The 21,546-nt window shown below is 38.1% G+C and overlaps 1 protein-coding gene and 1 long non-coding RNA gene across 36 annotated transcripts in view; one reads left to right on the forward strand and one right to left on the reverse strand.

Moving 5' to 3' along the window:
• Positions 1–1,726, forward strand: part of LOC308615721 — a 103,191-nt gene extending 101,465 nt beyond the window's left edge. For 33 of the 35 annotated variants that reach the window (XR_014015582.1, XR_014015594.1, XR_014015595.1 and 30 more), the window contains 3 exons: positions 157–222; positions 973–1,085; positions 1,641–1,726. This is a non-coding gene — a long non-coding RNA (uncharacterized lncRNA). The remainder of the gene's footprint in view (positions 1–156; positions 223–972; positions 1,086–1,640) is intronic. The other 2 variants (XR_014015583.1, XR_014015593.1) reach the window with 2 other exon arrangements.
• Positions 1,727–2,282: 556 nt separating this feature from the next.
• LOC308615703 (protein FAM170A-like) lies at positions 2,283–21,336 on the reverse strand (the record flags this gene model as incomplete). The annotated part of the gene is made up of 4 exons (XM_081231339.1): positions 20,768–21,336; positions 7,321–7,446; positions 4,376–4,447; positions 2,283–3,130 (listed from the first exon to the last, which is right to left on the reverse strand). The coding sequence occupies exon 4, from the start codon at positions 2,973–2,975 to the stop codon at positions 2,283–2,285; it is 693 nt and encodes a 230-aa protein (XP_081087465.1). The 5' UTR covers positions 2,976–3,130; positions 4,376–4,447; positions 7,321–7,446; positions 20,768–21,336.
• Positions 21,337–21,546: the final 210 nt, after the last annotated feature.

The raw sequence follows: 21,546 nt of genomic DNA on the forward strand, positions 1-21,546 counted from the left end.
CAATGAAGTTGTCAGAAGGGCAATCGTGGAGGAGACGTTGGCTTCATCCATTGTGCAGGCTTGTATATGTGGTTCTATGTAGATTGTGTTTCAAAGGTGGAGCTTGTTTACAATTACGAACACTCTCTGACGTGCTTTTTGGACCTTCATTCCCAGAGCAAGAGCAGTGCCGAGGCCCTAGAAATGCCATGGATACTCTGAGCTGTCAGTGGCATTTCCCAGGTACTGTTCCCTTGGTGCTGCTCCTTGAAATGTCCAAAGGGATTATCATCTGTTTTGTGGCCGGTCCTAGCATTGTGAAAGGAAGCTGCTGCACCGGGCTCAGAGGATTTCGGCTGTGGTGGGAGGAGGAGGAGGAGTACTACGACTATAAATTGTATCACACCATATCTATTACATCTTGAGAGTGGGCTTGGGGGGTTATGAAGGGGGACTTTTATTGTACTTTTATACATTGTCCCCTTGAAAATAATTCAATTTTTAAAAATTAGTTAATTTATTTTGGGCTGCATTGGGTCTTTGTTGCTGCTAGCGGGCGTTTTCTAGTTGCAGTGAGCGGGGGCTACTCTTGGCTGTGGTGCACGGGCTTCTCATTGCAGTGGCTTCTCTTGTTTGCGGAGCACGGGCCCTAGGCATGCAGGCTTCCGTAGTTGTGGCACGTGGGCTCAGTAGTTGTGACACACGGGCTCTAGAGCGCAGGCTCAGTAGTTGTGGCGCACGGGCTTAGTTACTCCGTGGCACGTGGGATCTTCCCAGAACAGGGCTCGAACCCATGTCCCCTGCATTCGCAGGCATATTCATAACCACCGCGCCAGCAGGGAAGCCCAATAATTCAGTTTTTTATAAAGAGAATATTCCTAATATTCTTCCAAAAGTTTAAAAATACATAGTTGGATAACACTATGAAAAATTAACTGACACTTTTTTTATTATTTCTCTTTGCTCCCTGGATTTTTTTCCCCCTCCGGTCAGCTAGGCACTCTGAGTTCACTGCATTAGGAAGGTAAAGACTCAGCAGAAATGAGGGAGAAAAAAAGAAAATCCTCAGCTTTGGAATGTTCAAAACAGAGGCCACAGTAGAACAGGTGAGAATTCTGTGCACAAAAAATAAATCTCGTCTCAAATGTAACAAAGTATTCTTTGCACTGGGAGGCAGGAGAAGGGAGGGAGGGAAGGACTGAAGGAGAGAGATCAGTGTGGCCAGGGACATGGAGACTGTGCTTGAGGACGATAGGCCCAGGAAGAGAATCAGAATCTGGGGAAGATTCAGCCTGCACGCGATCATTGCCTCCAGCCAGCACCCTCATCTCAGACCTCGGGAAATTCAGAGAGAGAGTGGGAGTAAGTCAGGAGGGCCACGGGCATAGTCTGTGTGGCAGGGGTTGTGGCCATTCCCTATTTGTGAGGAGTCCCCAGCAATTTGCAGGCCTCTTCTAGAAAATGCTGGCGGACGTCTCTAGTGCTTATGTGAAAGCTTGTTCACAAACCTTGAAAGATACAGATGTAGATGACAGATTAGATAGAAAAATGTAATTAACTAAAACCTCCAGGAAAGGTTTGGAAAATGCCCTTTATTGCATAGGATGTTCATATTGTCATATGATGTTAGACTGAGTGCCGGTCCCTTCATCCTCCTTCAGACCACGGCGTTCTGTCTGCTACTATCCCGAGGGTCCTTTCTTCTCCCTGGAAGGGATAAAACAAATGAGGTAGAACAGGAAGAGACAAGAAGCACTCCAAGCTCTGCTGGTCAGGGTTACCCTCCAGCGTTGCCTTAATGCTCAGAGCCACACATACCACAGTGAGCTTGGCTCCAGATCAACTACCACGCAACGAAGGTTCTGGAACACTTCCATGTCTCGGGGAACCTCATTTCCACGTGACTCTCTTTCGTATTCCCCTTTGTCACAGAAGGCTAGGTACAGTGGTCCAGGTGAGATCTCAGCTCAGGCCCAAGGCTCTCAGACCTCAAAGTTCCGGTCCTGCAAGGGCCCCTGTCCTCTCTTCAGACCACTCCTGGCTCTCTCTGCCGACAAGGAGCTGCTGGTGGTACGTCCTCTAAGAGTTGAGGCCCATCGTGCAGACCCTGAGAAAATTCCTAGGAAAAGGCTCCACCTTCTTGTCGAAGTCAACAGAGCTCAATTCCTTTGGAAGTGCTGGGTGTGTCCCAAGTTGATGCAACTGCAGAGCCATTAGGTAAACCAGCACATGTGTGCGGCCCCTTCCCTTAGACTCCTCTGGGCCCTCGTGACATAGGCTCAGAAGAGTGCCAGCCTCAAGCCTTACCTCTTCCAAGGCCACACCGTCTCCAGGATCTTCTGTCCCATGAATCTCAGTTGCTGTGTGGAACTCAAAAGAGAGAAAAGACCCTGCCTCCGGGGTCTCTTCGGGCTGGGGCCTTCTAGCTTCTCTTCCTCGTCCTCGTCGTCCTCCTCATCCTCAGAGGTGGTCTTGGGTTCCACACTGCCCTCCTCCTCAGGGGTGCTCTCGGATTCCACATAGCCCTCCTCCTCAGCGGTGCTCTCGGATTCCACATTGCCCATCCACTGGGCCATGGTGAGATGAAAGACACGGCAGCTGAAGCCCTCCAGGACGCCGAACTTCACGTGCTGCTGGAGGATCTCCAAGGTGGGGAAGACCCGGCAGCAGGCCATGCACCTGAAGCCGGTCTCCATGGTCACCATCCAGTCCGGTGTCTTGGCCCTGGGTGTCTCCTGGACTGCAGGTGACCCTGATGGGCTGCCTGGCTCTGCCCTTTCCTCATACTCTTTCTCCTCCCCAGTGGGCTCACTGTCAGACAGGAGGCTTTCCGTGCACACATCAGAAGAGGGGTCAGTGGCTACTGTGCACACATCCTCAGGAAGGATCACTTCTTCTATCGACAGCTGCTTTTCAGGCAACTCCAAGGGTTTCTTTGTCTTCCAGGAGACAGCTACACCCTTGTTCAATTGTACCTGCATGTAGTGTATTTTCATGCCCCTTTCCTCTTTGTCTGGGTGCAGATTGTTCTTACAGGGTGAAGAGGGTGAGGAGGAGACACAGTGTGATGGGGGAGCGGTCTCTCCTTCTTCCTGATCCTGGGCTAGGGGTGCTGTAGGCTGGGCAGTATCTCGATGTGATCTCCGGATTCCTGAAAAAGGAAATTAAAGCCATAATAACATGCATGGGCCATGCCGGAAGCTGAGGGAGCAGGTGTGGTAGACGAGAGAGGGACATTTGCATGACGTAGCTATGTCGTGAGCTTGGTGTCTGTTGGCCGTAGGACGGAGCGGTGTATCTGGTGTCATCTGTGGGCTTTTCATGTGCGTGTGGGGGGATACTGGAGCGGTGTCTGTATACAGGAGTGTGGAGTATGGTGGTGAGGGCTGTGGTATGTGAGGGATGCGGCTGGATGCGTGTACGACGAGCAGTGTGAGTTTGGGAATATCGGTGGTGCATTACTTGTGGAATGGGGCTGTGGTGCTTGGGGTTTCTGTGTGCTCTGAGAAGGGCTGTGCCTGGAGGGCGGATGTATGTGTGACAAAGCGAAAGAGAGGCATGGACATATATACACTACCAAACGTAAGGTAGATAGATAGTGGGAAGCAGCCGCAGAGCACAGGGAGATCAGCTCGGTGCTTTGTGACCACCTGGAGGGGTGGGATGGGGAGGGTGGGAGGGAGGGAGATGCATGAGGGAAGGGATGTGGGAACAGATGTATATGTATGACTGATTCACTTTGTTATAAAGCAGAAACTAATAAAAAAAAATGCAAAACAAACAAACAAACAAAAAAAGAGCATCTAAACACCCAAGAAATCCACTACATAACCTCAATATTTATAAAGTTTTAACCAACTTTCAGGAACTATTTCTGAATATAGTTTCTTTATTAAAAAAAAACATTCACTGACCCGCTAACAATTATTACATGATATAGTAAGTGCAAGAAAGTAAGTTCAGGGGGTAGGTTAAGACTTTGCAATTAAAACATGTCACTTTAAGAACAAAATATATAAAGCAGAAAAACTACATAAAAGTAGATCACAGAAACAAAGAACAAGTGCCACATATGACTGGACAATGATGTTTGCCACTAGCAATAAAGTAACTGACAAGTTTCAAGTTGTTAACTCTTCAAATACTTAATAAAAGAAAAAAATGATAGATGGAAAAAAGGAAAAGCATTTCAAGATAATTCATAAGCACAATTTAGTTTCATTCTACTTCAATGAAACATACATCTTTAATAAGGAAGTGGCATTTAACATGTCTTTAATTACAGTGTATAATTTATACTGATTTATGTGATCACTCTAATTTTATACTCTTAAAAATGCTCTCTTTTAATACACAACACATTTTCATTTCTAAAAGAAAAAGATGAATTACTGACCAAATTTTTCTTTTGCTTCGGTAGGCTAACTGGTTCAAAAACAGATATAACATTTCCATAGGATGCTGCAATCTTTTAAAAAAGAAAAAAAGAAAGAAAACTTACGGATATGTTAACTTACTTATGAATCAAAAGAACAAAAGAAATTAATAGTATAACTTAAAAAATACCCAACACAAAATTTCTTTCACCAATACTTGAGAATGTCAATTTTGGGGACTACCATATCTGGATCACAATCCCAGTGCTGTCACTGTGTACCAGCAAGTTAAGCTCTCTGAACCTTAGTTTCTATCTATATTTACAGTATGTATAATATGATCTTCCTAATAGGATTATTTTGAGGGTTGAAATAACATTTGTAAAGCATCTGGTAAAGAATTATCTATATAAGATGCATAGTAAATGTTAATTCCCTTCCTCACAGAAGAAAATGTATTGATGTATTCCTTGTCAAGTACAGAATATGACATGACTTAAAAATCAAGTTTTTAGGTTATCTGTCTTCAAAGTTCAGAATTCTGTCAGTGTATATTTAACTTTTTAGAAGTAAAACTTAGATCTATTCCTTTGTAAACCCTCTAAGGAGTATATTTTTTCAATATTCTATTTTATTTGAGTACCTTTCAAATATTTACTCTTATATCAATGAAGCATACCCTTGCTGGCTCTGTTTTATAAGGTAGCTACTACTATAGCTTGAGTGAGTCATAAATGAAGAATATTAAAACATCAGAAATCAGATAGATATATAGATAGAATGAATGATCGGGGATAAAAATAAGAACACATAATCTAGTGAAGACAGAGTAAGAAATGAGGATGTAACACACATATGGAAAAAAAAAACTTTCAATGGATATTTTAAGGTGTTCTGAGGAGATCTTAGAAGGTAGAAATCATCTGCAGTGACTTCACCTGGGAGTATTTAGTTTGCGCCTTTAAATGTGAATAGGATTTCAAACTGCAGTGAGTGTTCAATTTTAGAAATAGGGCATAGTATGAACACAAGTGTAAATTTTTTTTTTTTAATATTTATTTATTTGGCTGCTCCGGGTCATAGTTGCGGCACGTGAAATCTTCGTTGCCACGTGCAGGATCTAGTTCCCTGACCAGGGATTGCACCTGGGGCCCCTGCATTGGGTGTGTGGAATCTTAACCACTGGACTACCAGGGAAGTCCCCACAAGTGTAAATATTATAAGAGGTAAAGTATGTTGGGAGGTGACTGACCATCAGCCCAGGTAGAAGAGAGAAATAATGGACATGAGGCCAAAAAGGCAAATGTGAGTGGGCTAAATAAGGTCTCAAACCAAGGTGAACAATTTGAACTTTTCTAAGTTCATGGGAAACAAAGAATGGTTTTAAGCAAATGAATAACAAGTCAAATGCAGATGAATTTTCTTAGGAAAATTAATCTGGCAGTACTACAAATAAAAAAACAGTAATGATACAATATTGATGCCTATGGTATCAAGAAGCATTTCCTTCTAAAAGGTAAACAGAAATCCCAAGTACCAAAATCTACAAATTTTCGTCTCGATACCTTAAGGAATCATTTGAGTATACTGTTATCTGTGAAACAAAGGAAATTTACCCTTTATTAGAATAATTATAAAACCAAATGACCTCTTCATTCTAACCTGGATTTCATGTAATATAGCTTATTAAAAGATAACTCATATTGAAAATTACTAAAATTAGATTTCCAACATTAACAAGCCCTATGTGAATCTAAATGGTATAAGTAAGTTTTTATATACAATCAAGATTACAGAACTACAGAGCTAGGAGGTCAAACATGAAGAGAAAGGGAAAAAACTCTAAAGGATTTTTAGCATTCCATAATAAAAATCACTTTTGTAGTACAGTGAGAATGAAAGGCATGAACAAAAGAGAGACAGATGAAATACCTGTAACTCTACTGAAAGGAAGGAACATAGGAATAACAAAAAGAACAGTAGTCCAAAAAGTAGGCAAAGACTACAAGAGCTGAAACTCCTTTGTTACGAGTATCTTTAAACTAGGTCCCAAGAAGTAACTTTTCAGAATGGCAGGCTTATTAGGAATGATTACATTAAAAAAAATAAGGTTGGGCCCATTTTGATTTCTCACACAAAATGTTCTGGTAGAATCATAGCATCAAACAATATACATTAATTAAGTATCTAGCAGAAAAATTAAATTTGCATAGTTCAGCCTAGTCTAGCTGCAACTGTACCTAGGCCTGGTCATCCATGCCTACCTATATGGTGCTATATTAAGCTATATGCTATACTGCCTATAAGTTATAACTCTCCCAACTCTGGTACTATATAGAACCGTATTTAACCTGATGTTAAATCATATGCCCTGTTTCTTTTGTTTTTGTTGCTTTTTTACTTTCAAGGTAACTTTATACTTTCCATGTGTAAACAGAAGTTCAAATTAAATTTTTCATTTTTCTTATAGACTTGGGAGTAAATTATTTAAAAAATTATACAATTTATGTTCATTTTTGTACAAAGTTTATCTAGAAGTTACAAGGAGATAACTTACCTGTTTACAGACAAAAAAGGACTCTAACAAGAATTTCTTTTCAGGGTTTATTTCTAAATAGACTGAAGTTTATTGTCAGTCCTTTCCCTCAATCCAATCAATTTTTAAATAAGTAAGCTTTACACCTATTCTACAGGTAATAAATATTATATTTGTTTGTCAATTCATGGAGAAAACTATGCTATATTTCAAGATTATATGAGAACAGAATTCCTGACAATCTCTAAGATACATCTGAGTCAGGAATTTTGTTCTCTAGAGTGCATCTTAGAGAGCCAAAGAAATCTGTAGCTTCATTGTCTTGGAAACACAGCAAGTCTCTAATTCAATAGGAAATAGATACTTCAGAGACTATATTTACAAAAACCATATTCAAAACAAATCTCATATCACCACAAGATTACAAACCTTGCCTTGTTGCATTGAACAATCTACACATCCTACTTGAATATTTCCATGTTTAGCTCCTGGGATTATTTGCAGTCTTTCAAAATCACTTCCCAGTATAACAATGTCACATCCAGATGCATAAGCCTAAAAACAAACAAAAAAAAGAACAAAGTAAAATAAAAATGATAAAATTGTCAAGAAAATATTTATCATGTAGAACACTGGCGTTAAATATTATGTTTTAACAGACTCATTTTAAATATTTTTTAAGATCTTTATTATTTGAGAATATTCCCCTTTCCTCCCATATATAGTCCCATCAGTCAGTCCTTTCTGCAAAATATATACCAATTCCTTTCACTTTTTCCATCTCCACTGAATGCTACTGCCCTTATCTAAACTACCATAATCTCTCTCCTGCATTATTGTTTATACTCTGACTGCTTCCATTCTTGCTTCCCTCTAATTCCTTTCCACACACAGACAAGAATGATCTTGCAAAAATGTTTATTACACCAAGTAATTTTCCCTTCAATAGTTTCCTCATTGCACTTGGAATAAAATCTCAACTTCTTACCAATGTCAATGCCCTAAATGATTGTCCTAATTCCCCAAATCCATCTCAAGCTACTCTTTCATTCCCTCAATTGGCTCCTGCCCCTACATTGCCCTTCTTTCTGTTTCTTGGGCATAACAATCTTTTTCCACCTCAAAGTGGTTTACCTTCCTTCTATCTGCCTGGTCTTTGTCTAACTAGCTTCTTTTCAACATTCATGTCTCAGTTCCTGAATATACTCATATTGATCAATATTCTTCCCCCCTCCCCTAATTACTTTCCATCACACTACTTTTTCTTCTTCATAGCATATACCACGATTTGTAAATATCTTGCTTGTTATCCATTTCCATTACTACAAGTTAAGGTCCAAGATGAAAAGGTAGGGTTCAAGTTTATCTTGTTCTCTGCCCTTAGATCACAGGAGTTTCTTCCATTTAAGAGTACGTGGCTGTCGTCCTAGAAATTACATGCAGCATAATTCTGAAAATAAAATAGCTATCACAAACTGTTTTCCATCCTAAGTTCTTAAAATTTTAGTAATTCTTTACTTTCTCATCACTTTTGCACATATACATACACCTTACTTAATGTAAAAAATATTATACTTTATACTTCATGACCGTAATTCCTACCAAAGCCAAAATGGTTCTGTACAAGCTACCAAAAAATATTAGAAAAGGGACTTGAAAGAACATACAAATAAATCTGCTCACATTACCAACAAGAAAATGAGGCCCAAATCGGCTGACAACTTCTTAGTGGCAGAGTGGGCTTGAGAACTCTGATCTCTTGATTTTTGATCTAGTGCTATTTTGATGGCAGAACAGAACTTCCCTAATTAAGCATGCTTGTCTGGAATTTTCCTAAAAGGAATTAGGGGAAATCAAGTCTGTTTCTACTAGTGTCACACAGTGGAAAAAACTGGCTCAGTAAACAAACAAAAAACCTCATGATGGTCTGCTCACCTAGGTGTAAATATCCACAATAGGATCATAAGGCTTGTCACGAGACTAACAGCCAGAATAAATTCCAAAAACTAATTTATGAAAGATGTCATTAACAATACTCTAAAATACCTTAATATTTTAGAAACTGATTTTCTCCTGAATATTAAATGTTGATAAAATACTGATTGCCGCTGTTTACCAAAATACTGTATTAAATTTGGAATGTTTACAATGTGGATTTCCTCATCACTAAACAAAATTTTTTCAGTTTCCATTAACTAGAATATATATATATATATTTTTAAAAATGTGTTCATAACTTTGCCTTCTTTTTGTTTACCTGCAATTATCTATCTACTTACAGATATTGTGTTGCACCTATTTTTGTCAATCAGGACTCTAAGTTTTCCTGAATTGAGTCTACATGAATCCTGAAGTACCTCACAAAATTACTGTTTAATTCAACAAGTATTAAACATTTATAAACTTGATAAATGCAAAGTTACCTCAGAAATAAACATCTATCCCTATAGAAAGATGCCAACTTATAATACAAATAAACCTTGATCATTCAAAGACTTATCCAGTTCTGGATTACCCTTGTTCTTTTGCTGCTGCTATTATACTATCACTGCCTGTCAGTTAATTTTTCCTTAGTGACGGTACTAGAAGGTGCAAAGCTATCTATCCCTAGTTTTGGTAAACTTTAAATTGAATAAAAATTATTGATCTTCATCTGGAATATTTCTGTCATTCAGTCCTCACTTTCTTCTTTCAGTTATAACTAATGGATGGCAATAAACTGGTAAATGGGGAAAAAAAAAAAAAAGAATATAACCAGCTGCAGTTCACACTTCATCAGTTGACTGTTATCCTTGGGGCTTATAATAAAAAAACCTCCTGGTTTTCTTGACTACAGAATTTTAACTTTTATAGTTTATTTGACTGTATAATTAATTAAATATAAAATGCATTAAAGACTCAAACTATATTTGTGTTTTGTTCCATTTCTTAATCATTTTCAAGAGTGTATAAACATCTCCTTAAAAATCCTGCTGTGCACAGAATACTGGTTGAATAAACTGTGGTACATAGCCACGATGGAGTATTAAACAGCTATAAAAAGAATGAGGAAGAAATCTATGAACTGACTTGGAGTGATTTCTAGGGGATATTATAAAGTGAAAAAAAAAAAGAAAAGAGCACATATGGCAATTTTTTGTGTGTAAGGAAAAAGGAAAATAAAATACATGTACCTGGCTTGCTACAAAAAGGAACAAAGGGAGAATAAAACTAGGGAAAAGTGAAGTTGGATACCTACAAAGGGGGAGAAGATGGAGTGGAAGCAAAGAATAACACTTCTGGGTATAACTTTTTATATACTTATGACTTCTTTTTAAAATTGAAGTATAACTGACCTACAGCACTCTGTTAGTTCCAGGTGCACAACACCGTGATTCTACATTTCCATACATTATGAAGTGATCATCATTAAGTCTAGTTAGCATGTGTCACCATACAAAGGTATTACAGTATTATTGACTATATTCCCCATGCTCTACATTTAATCCCCATGACTCATTTATTTTGTAAATGGAAGTTTCTATTTCTTAATCTCCCTTACCTATTTCACTTATCCCTCCCACCTCCCCCTTCCCTCCCCTCTGGCAACCAAGTTTGTCCTCTGTGTCTATGAGTCTGTTACTGTTCTGCTGTTTGTTCATTTGTTTTGTTTTCTTAGATTCCACATATAAGTGAAATCATACGGTATTTGTCTTTGTCTGACTTACTTCACTTAGCATAATACCCTCCAGGTCCACACATATTATCACAAATGGCAAGATTTCACTCTTTTTTTATGGCTGAGTAATATTCTACTGTGTGTGTGTGTGTATACATGTATACACACACACACACACCCCTTTATCCATTCATCTACCAGTGGACACTAGTTATGACTTTTGAAACATGTTAACGTCATACATATTCAAAAAATTGATTTAAATCAATCAGAATGGGGGGGAGGTGAAACAAAGGAACTAAGTACATTTCAAACAAATACTATATCTACACTGAAAGAAAGAAGGCAGAAAGGAACTAAGTAACTTATGAACACAGAATTTGACTATATGTTTGCAGCCTTGGAGAGTGAGAAGGAAAAAACTAGTCTTCCTCCCGTGTTTCTCCTTTGCTCTCACATTATTACCACATTCACAACACTTCTGACACCAGATGTGTGGGGGTTTTAATCACACCAAGCAAGCAATTCTGTGACACCAACTGAGTATCCTACAATTTAACTCAGTCCTGACACTATCTACCTGGAGATAGCATCAGATCCCACAAGTTAAGGGCTCAGCCTTAACTGAGACTGCCCTCCACTTCAGATGCTAATCACAAGCAGTAGGTCCTCAGATTACCCACAACTTCTGTCCCAGTCAAAGGTTCCCATGACCTCTTCCCCCTTGGATTTATTTGCTAAAACAGTGCAGAGAACTCAGGGAAACACTTATGTTTACCAGTGTGATAAAGGATACAGATAAACAGCCAGAAAAAGAGATGGGGCGGGGAGGGGGGCACTTTTTTGTGCTTTCCTCTATCGTTCATTCACTGTAGTCATCTGAGCCTAGTTTTTCTTTTTGGCAGGGCCAAATGCGAAGTGCTTTTCACTGGTATCCCATTTAATCCTCACAACAAATCCTGTGAGATATTTACTCTCATCAATCCATTTTACTGATAAGGAAACTCAACTTAGATTGAGTAATTGGCTCAAGTCTCAGAGCTAGTATCAGACACAAATGAGACTGAAAGCAAGTTATAACTAATGGGAAAGAACATACTCTTACTCCTTCTGCTATGCTGCCATACAATGCCTTATAAATAAACATGATGTGAATTTAATAACTGTTCCCTAATTTCTTCCTATAATTAAAAATGACTTCTTTGGATGTAAAGCAACCAGAATTCCCATAACTGCTGATACAAATGTAAAATAAAATGGTGCCACTACTTTGGAAAGCTAAACACAGGCACACTCAATGATCCAGCAATTCTACCTCTATGTTTATACCCAACAGAAATGTGTCTATATGTACACTAAGAGACATGTACAAGAACATTCATAGCTATTCATAAAAGCTCCGAAGCAGAACAAACTCAAACATATAATAGAATGCATAAATAAACTGTAGTATATATATTTTAAATGGATAGCCATCAAGGACCTACTGTATAGTACAGGGAACTCTGCTCAATATTCTGTAACAACCTAATTGGGAGAACAATGTGAAAAAGAATAGATACTTATAACTGAATCACTTTGTTGTACACCTGAAACTAACACAACATTGTTAATCAACTGTACTCCAATGTAAAATAAAAAGTTAAAAAAAATACTGCAGTATAATCATACAATGGAATACTATAAAGCAATGGTTCTCAAACTCTCTGGTTTCAGTAATCCTTTGTACACTTAAGGAAATACTGAGGACAACCACCCTAGCTTCCCCCTCCCCAAGAGCTTTAGTTTGTGTGGGTTATCACTATCAATATTTACTCTTTCACAAAACTGAGAAAATATAATACACTAATTGATAAGGTAATCAAAACTTCCCAACAAATAAAAGCCCAGGACCAGTTGGCTTTACCAGTGAATTCTACCAAACATTTAAAGAATAATTAACACCAATCCTTCTCAAACCCTTCCAAAAAACTGAAGAGGCCATTTAACAAGGCCAACATTACCGTTATACCAAAGCTACACGAGGCACTATAAGAAAAGAAAATTATAGGCCAATTTACCTGATGAATATAGATGCAAAAATCTTCAACAAAATACTAGCAAACTGATTTCAAGAGCACATTAAAAAGATCTGATACCGTAATCAAGTGGGATTTACCCCTGGGATGCAAGGATGGTTCCATAAAGGCCATATATGACAAGCTTATAGCTAATATACTCAATGATAAAAAGCTAAAAGCTCTCCTCTAAGATCAGGAAAAAGACAAGGATGCACACACTCCCACCGATTCTATTCAACATAATATTGTAAGTCCTACCAGAGCAATTAGGCAAGAAAAAGAAATAAAAGGCATTCGAATCAGAAAGGAAGATGTAAAATTGTCTGTTTGCAGAAGACAAGATATTACATATAGAAACCCTAAAGACTCCACCAAAAAACTGTTAGCACTAATAAATGAACTCAGCAAAATTGCAGAATACAAAATCAACATACAAAAATCAACTGCATTTCTATATGCTAACAATAAACTATTCGAAAAAGAAATTAAGAAAATCCAATGTATAATAGCATCAAAAAGAATAAAATACTTAAGAATAAATGTAACCAAGGTGAAAAGTCTTATACACAGAAAACTATAAGACATTGATTAAAGAAACTGACAACACAAATAAATGAAAAGACATCTTCTGTTCTTGGACTGGAAGAATTAATATTGTTGAAATGTCCATACTACACAAAAACATCTATAGATTCCATGTAATCTCTATCAAAATTCCAGTGGCATTTTTCACATAGGGAAAAAAAAATTCTAAAATTCACATGGAACCACAGAAGACCCCAAATAGCCAAAGCAATCTTAAAGAAAAACTAAGCTGGAAACATCACATTTCCTTATTTCAAACTATGTTGCAAAGCTATAAAAATCAAAACAGTATGGTATTGGCATAAAAAACAGACACATAGGCCAAAGGAACAGAATCATGAGCCCAGACATAACCCACACATATATGGTCAACTAATCTTTGACAAAGGTGCCAAGAATATACAACAGAGAAATGATAGTTTCTTCAATAAAGTGATGCTGGGAAAACTGTATATCCACATACAAAAGAATAAAATTGGACCCTTGTCTTACATCACACACAGAAATCAACTCAAAAATGGATTAAAAACTTAAACCTAAAACCTGAAACCGCAAAACTCCTAGAAGAAAACATAGGGAAAAAGGCCCTTGACAATTAGTGATGACTTTTTGGACACCAAAAGCACAAGCAACAAAAGCAGTAATAAATAAGTAAGACTACATTAAAATGAAAAGCTTCTGCACAGCAAAAGAAACCACCAACAAAATGAAAAGGCAACCTAAAAATGGGAGAAAATATTTGCAAACCTTATCTGACAAAAAGTTAATATCTAGGGCTTCCCTGGTGGCGCAGTGGTTGAGAGTCTGCCTGCTGATGCAGGGGACACGGATTCGTGCCTGGGTCCGGGAAGATCCCACATGCTGTGGAGCGGCTAGGCCCGTGAGCCATGGCCGCTGAGCCTGCACGTCTGGAGCCTGTGCTCTGCAACGGGAGAGGCCACAACAGTGAGAGGCCCGCATACCGCAAAAAAAAAAAAAAAAAAAAGTTAATATCTAAAATATATAAGGAACTCATATAACTCAATACCAGAAATGAACAATCCAATTAAAAATGGACAGAAGACTCAGATATTTTTTCAAAGAAGACGTACAAATGGCCAACAGGTACATGAAAAGATGTTCAACATCACTGCTCATCAAGGAAATGCCAATCAAAACTGGATGAGATATCACTTCATACCCATTAGGATGCTATCAACAAAAAGATAATAGATAAGTGTTGGTGAAGATGTGAAGAAAGGGAATCTTTGTGCACCCTTGGTGTGAATGTAGATTGGCACAGCCACTGTAAAAAACAGTATGGAAGAGTCCTGAAAAAATTAAAAGCAGAACTACCATATATTCCACCAATCCAACTTCTAGGATTATATCCAAAGATGATGAAATCACTGTAAGAGATAGCTGCACTCCCATATTCATTTCAGCATTGTTCACAACAGCCAAGATATGGAAACAACCTAAGTGTCCATCAGTGAATGAATGGATAAAGAAAATATGTTTTACACACACCCACACACACAAACACAAAAGAATACTATTCAGTCATAAAAAAGAAGAAAATTCTGCCACTTGTGACAACCTTGCGGGCATTAGGCTAAGTCAGACAGAGAAAGACAAATAATGTACATATGTATCCCACTTATATGTGGAATATAAAAACACTGTACTAATAGAAACATTGTACTAACAGAATAGAATGGTGGTTGCCAGGGGCTATGGATGGGGGAAATGGGAGATGTTGGTCAAAGGATACAAACTTTCAGTTATAAGATGAATAAGTTCCAGGGATCTAATGTACGGCATGGTGACTATAGTTAACAATATTGTATTGTACAGTTGCAAGTTGCTATTAGAATAAAGCTTTAATGTTCTCATCATAACAACAACAAAATGGTAATTATGTGAGTTAAAGGATATGTTAACTAACCTTATTGTGGTAAAGATTTCACACAATATATGTGTATCAAATCATCACATTGCACACCTTAAACTTATACAATGTTCATGTAAACTGTATGTCAATAAAGCTTGGGGGGAAAAAATAGAGAGATGAATCTGTACAGAAAATTCAAACTGGATATCATGCAAAAATCACTTGAAATAAACATATCTTCTTATGGATATTTTTAATAGATTATTAAAATTAATTCAATCTCTAGAGTTTATACAACATGATGAGTTAATAAGCATGGAAATACACCAAATGAAACCAGGAAAACAAACTTTAATTCAAAATGGGCTCTGCACCCAAAGGTCATAGCAGCACTATTTACAACAGCCAAGACATGGAAGCAACCTAAGTGTCCATCAACAGATGAATGGATAAAGATGTGGTATATATATACAGTGGAATATTACTCAGACATAAAAAAGAATGAAATATTGCCATTTGCAGTGACATGAATGGACCTAGAGAATATCATACTAAGTGAAGTCATAGAGAGAAAGACAAATATTGTATGATATTACTTATATGTGTAATCTAAAAAATAATACAAATGAATCCATATATAAAACAGAAACAGACTCACAGACATAGAAAACAAGCTTATGGTTACCAAAGGGAAAAGGGAGGGGGGCAAGTGATAAATTAGGAGTATGGAATTAACAGATACAAACTACTATACATAAAACAGATAAGCAAAAGGATTTACTATAATACAGGGAACAATATTCTTGTAATAACCTATAATAGAACATAATCATATATATGTGTGTGTGTGTATACACACACACACGCGCACACACATATCTCCAAATCACTTTGCTGGACACCTGAAACCAACACAGTATTATGAATCAACTGTACTTCAATTTTAAAAGTCAATCAATGTAAGTCACACATAAACAAAATAAAGAAGAAAAATAAACAAAATGGGCTGTGTGTGATTTTAAAATAATCCATCTTTACTAAATTCGTAAATAAAAATAACCCATCTACCTGGTTTTAAATAAAAACCTAAGATGTAATACTATACATAACTTTCTAAACCAAAATCTAAAACTAGTTTTATAGATTTTTTCCAAAATAAATTGTTCTGAAAAATTCATTTCAAGGTGCCCTATTACTATCAAAACAATAAGAACAGCACTGGTTTATCAAATAAATTGCCACACTACCTAAGCTTCAAAATTAATATGTATATATTGTAATTGGTACACTAGCTGCTTCTCTCAAAAGATCTGTAATCAGAATAACCTATTACTAAGCAACGAAAATTAAATTGAGAAATGAAAATCCTTTTACTAGGCATATATAATATTGGGTTTACTAACTTTGAGACCAAACAAGGTGCAAAGAAAGAACTGAGTTCATATGTGTGCTTTCAAGCATACAACTGAAACATGATTTTTAACTTTAAATTTGGCAGACAACCTTCTCCAATATTCAAAAATTACCCAAGGCTGCAACAGTCAGCATTCTAATTTGGAAATCCTGTGATTTCTGTACAACACTTAGATTTCCTGTTTTCACTGTTTTGTTTTAACCAACCACACCAGGTAAATATCCCAAAGAATTTCTTCCTGGTATACTTCCTGGTTAAATGAGTTATGTTTGGCATGTTGTAATTAACGTTATTCTCATTTTTTTAAACACAACATTAAGAATTCGTATTACTTCAATAATTTTAAAGGTACGTTAATACTATTTAAAACATAAAATTTTAAAATAGGCTAAATATTTAAAAAGAAGTCCAATTTGTACTCGTAATAGCATATGAGCACCACAAAAATCATTCTCTTTCTCCAGATACAAACAGTATCAAACTTTCCCCTCCTGTATCTCTCCATCCACAAACATTAACGTGCTTCTCCAAAAAAAGAACCTCCTATAAAGGTTTCCCTACAGTGAACAAAACAAAAAGTTAAACTAAAGGATGCTTACTATTACAGAAAGAAGGAGAATGCTAATTCAGCCTCCATTTCTCTACCAACACCCAGATAGCTGCAGTCAGTCTTTTGACTTCTAATCTGGGTCCCCTTGGCTGGGAACACAGAGTTGTCTAATACAAAAGGGAGTCCGGAGTTATTACATGTTTGTTATCCCTCGTATAACAAAGGCATTTGAATTCCAAACTAGAGACAACAAGTCCTAAATATTAACACAATCTGTCTCTTGGAAATTATCTCCCTTTCCATTTCAGTAAAAACACAATTTCAACACCAAGTATGGATAATCTATTGTATATTAAAGCACATGTCACTAGCATGCACAGAAACATTAGAAAATCCAGATTCTAACTAACTATGCCTGTTTTTAACTTATTATTTGTCTTTTACAAATAAAATTTTTATTCTAAAAACAAAAGTTGTCAACAGATCAGGACCAGGTTGCTCATATACTTTCGCTCTAAAGACAGTATGAGATTAACAAGGGAAAAGGAGTGAGAGAAAAATTCATGTAAATAAAGAAAAATTAAAGAATTTTTGCTTTAGATATCTGACATCTCTCCTGGTTACTCACCTGATATTTATGGCAAAATGCGTAATAAATGACTTTGGAAAAAAAATTTTAAACTTTAATTGAAGTATTTTATTTGGACTCAAATCTAAATTATTAAAAACATTTTTTAAAAAACACAATTTTTAATTATATAGCAATAAGGCTTCTTTATCTATTAGTCATCAATTCAACCAGTATTTATCAAGCACTTTTTATGTGCTATGCATTATAATGAGTTTAGCCTTTATAATAACTGACATTTTTAAGGGTTTTACAGGTACTAAGCAATGAACTTAGCACTTTCTCATGTAACAACCCTATGAATAAGTTCTTTAGCCCCACTTTACGGATAAGAAAAAAAGAAATTCAAAGAATGTAAAAGAACTTGCCCACGGATACATAACTAACTATAAGGACTAAGTTGGACATCAAATTCAGGTAATGACTCTACTATTAGGTGACACCAGTACTTCAATCACTGTTCCAGGCACTCACAATGAAACTGTGGAAGACATACACAAGGCAAGACAGGTCACTAATGTAATGAAAGTGCAAATAAAGTGCTTTGAAAGTATAAGAGGAAAGGTCACTGCCTACTAGAAGCTTTCTTATTAAGAGAAAAGTCAAAATTGTTTGATGCCAGTTTAAGTAGTAAAAAAGTATCTAATACTTACATATACTAACTATATTAGTAATTTCATATTTTAAAATCAAGAATCCATGAGAAATGGCACTCAACTTCATTTCAATTTAAAACCTATCAGACTGTATTCAGAAAACAGGATCTCATCTCTTGTAATCTTTCAAAACAAGAACAAATAAGTTATCTGCAAACATGCAAAGAGATGAATTACGAATGTAAAGTCTGTCTTTAGAGAAGGCATAATGTAACAGGACAAACAAAGTAATTCTTCAAGTGGGCCTGCAAGAGGAAGATTTCACGTCCCTAGCTCAAGTAAAACTGGAATTTGGAGAGAGTTTTTTAGTCTGCACATACCATCTACCATTAATGTGTGCTCTCTTTCTATGAAAAGAAAAAGAAGCCAAAATCAAAAGAGGTTAAAAACAAAATTCAAGGAGTAAACAACAGATTCTACATTTTAGCAAAGACAGTAATTTCAAGAGAGATAAATTTAAGATGTATATAGTGTCCAGTAGACTGAGGGCAAGAAACTTGGTTTATAACGGAATATCAATTTAATGTTAGAGAGTCAGGGATGGATTAGCTGCAAAGGAAAAAAGGTGATCGTTAATAAACTATCACCAAAATTATAGAGACCTGGGATCTCTTTATACTAAATAACAACAAAATGTTTATTTTTACCTTATTTCCTGAGATCTGGAAGAAATCTACAGTAGGCTTGGTGGGAGATGATTAAAGCCTGGTCTATCGAAACAGACTCTAAAATTCAGTAGAACTGTGCAACAAGCTACATGATGGTGTAGGGTAGCCTTATCTTTGGTACATTAACTCATCTCTCCTTTAAAATAACAGAAGCATTCACCAAGATTTTATATACACTTAGAAGGATCATCTAGATGTATCAATAGGCCATCATATTGTATATGCTTTGAAGTTCATACCACTGCTTACACAGATTCTGAATGCCTTCTCAGAAAAAGCTGTTAGAACTTACATTTGAGGAAGCACTCATATAATTTTAGGAGATGGCAGAGAATGTAATGTTACCATCCTATAATCTCCCACTAGCAAAATCTTCTTAGGATGATCTTTATTTTCTAAATAAAGAAAGAGCAGTGAGCAATGTTCAACTGCAGGGAGACTATGGTTGCCCACTGAGACCCTCAGAGTTCACTCTCCTCTTGAGCATTGAGGCGAGGTCAACATTTAGAATTAGAATCTCTAAAACTGCTAGTGTCAAGTGCAAGTTAAGGTGTGTATGAGTCACTCTACAGTGGAGGTACAGACTCTATTCGAAAGCAAAGTACTTGGTTGGCACAGATCTAAAAGCACAATTCAGGTATTAAATGCCTACGCCATGTTAAATAATGACTACTATTTTTTTCCTATTATTTATTCCGACTGATAAAGATGACCAAAAAAAGTCAAAATCGTTTGAGAAGAAAACCTGGGGCATCCATTAAGGTGTTTATTTTGTTTCACTTTTTTATGCAAAATTAAGTTTTAATCACAACTAAGAGATAGCTGTTCAAGTTGTAGCAAAAATCATGAGCGCTATACATATATTCAGATATAGGCTATCATGTGCAATACTGACTTATAGCTTGAAATTATTATAAAAACTATACTTAATTCTTTTAAAAAAACGCTATAGTTAAGGCAGAAAATGTCAATATGCTGGTAAGTAGCAAAAGTTTGGGGCCCTCTTCCTTTCACTATCTGGGGAAAACAAATGAAAAACAAGACACTTTCATTTAAACTTTAACCTGGAATTACCACTACACACCAAAGAGGAATTTTACTGAGAAACAGTAATGCAACTTTTAGTAATTAATGTGAACAATCTAAAATAAATATAAGCCTCCCAGGACTACTGAACTGTTACATATGGAATTCAAAGGATGGCAGGAGTGAACCATTTACGAAAAACAGTTTTTTCTTTCCAAAGTTATTCCCAGTGAATTTAAAGAAAAATAAGTGAAAAGCACTGTTTTCACTCAGCGCTAGTTGTTGACAGCTACCTGTTTTTAAGACACCCACTCTTTTAAACTACAAAGACACTTGACCTAAACTTAGAGGAAGAAATGAATCCAATCCCAACTATTCCTCAACTTGACAATTAGAGCCTATGGAGTGGGGCAATAAAAAGCCCCCCCACACATTACACACCAACGATTCTCGGATAAACGATTTTAGTAAACCTCCCCAGCCCAACGACGTCAGATTAAAAACTTTAAAAATCCTACAAAACATTTTAACTTCCGAGTTTAGCCTCTGTACATTAAGTAACTCAATGACCGAAGCGTTATTGCCTCCTTCGTTCTCAAAGGCCAGTTCCGCCGGCCCTAAGGAGCTGGGACCTCCGTAGGGGACACCCCGCGAGGGCGACGAGGCTTTCTCGGCCTCTGCCCGTCACTCTGGGCCGAGCCCGGCTGACTCAGGGGCGCGGACTCGCAACGGGCGACGCGGGAGCCTCCCTCACTCACCGTGAAGCGCTGGTCGCCGACGCTGCCCACGGAGAAGCAGTGGTCGCCGGGGTTCACAGCCCCGGTCAGCACCTGGTGCAGGTTCATGTCGGCGCCTTAATCCAGCAACGGATGTCGCGTCCGGCTCATGCCCGGGGTCAGCGGCCGCTTCCCTCCCTCTTTCCCTCACGGGCGGCGGCCGCTCTTGGGAGGAGACGACGGCAGCGCCAGGCGCCAGGAGCGGGAGCCGCTCAGCTGCGGCCCGCAGCTCATCCCGAGCCCCCGCGGGCGAGGCCCGGAGGGGGCGGACCGGCGAGCGGGCGGAGCGCCGCGCTCGTCCGCGCACCTGTCACAACCCGCGCGGGCCCAGGTGAAACTCGGGGTCGACCCAGCGGCCGCGACCCCGGGCCGACTCACCGGCCAGGAGGGACACGCCGTCCACAACACTTCCTCTGGGTTCTGGGTGGCTGGCCCGGACCGAACCCAAGCGGCGCAAGCAGCACCCGCTCGTCCTCGCCCCCCTGACCTGACTCTTCCCTGCTCCGGAGCCGGCCACCCCCACTGGCCTCGGCGCCTCTCTACGCGTCGCTAGGTCCCTTTGGCGGAAATATCGCGAGATTCTCGCGGCGAAAAGGAACACTGCGGGAAAGGGTTGACTTTTTTACCACAGTCTACAGAACGGCAAGTGGAAAACGCCTCTTCGAGTGAGATGTTGGCCAATCCAGAGATCCAGTCCACCTAAGGCTCCGCCCACTGCTGAGGACAGACCAATCTCTTTGAGGCTTGTGAGAGACGGTGTG

Source organism: Mesoplodon bidens (assembly GCF_964165515.1).
Source record: "Mesoplodon bidens genome assembly, chromosome: 4".
Lineage (NCBI taxonomy): Eukaryota > Metazoa > Chordata > Mammalia > Artiodactyla > Ziphiidae > Mesoplodon > Mesoplodon bidens.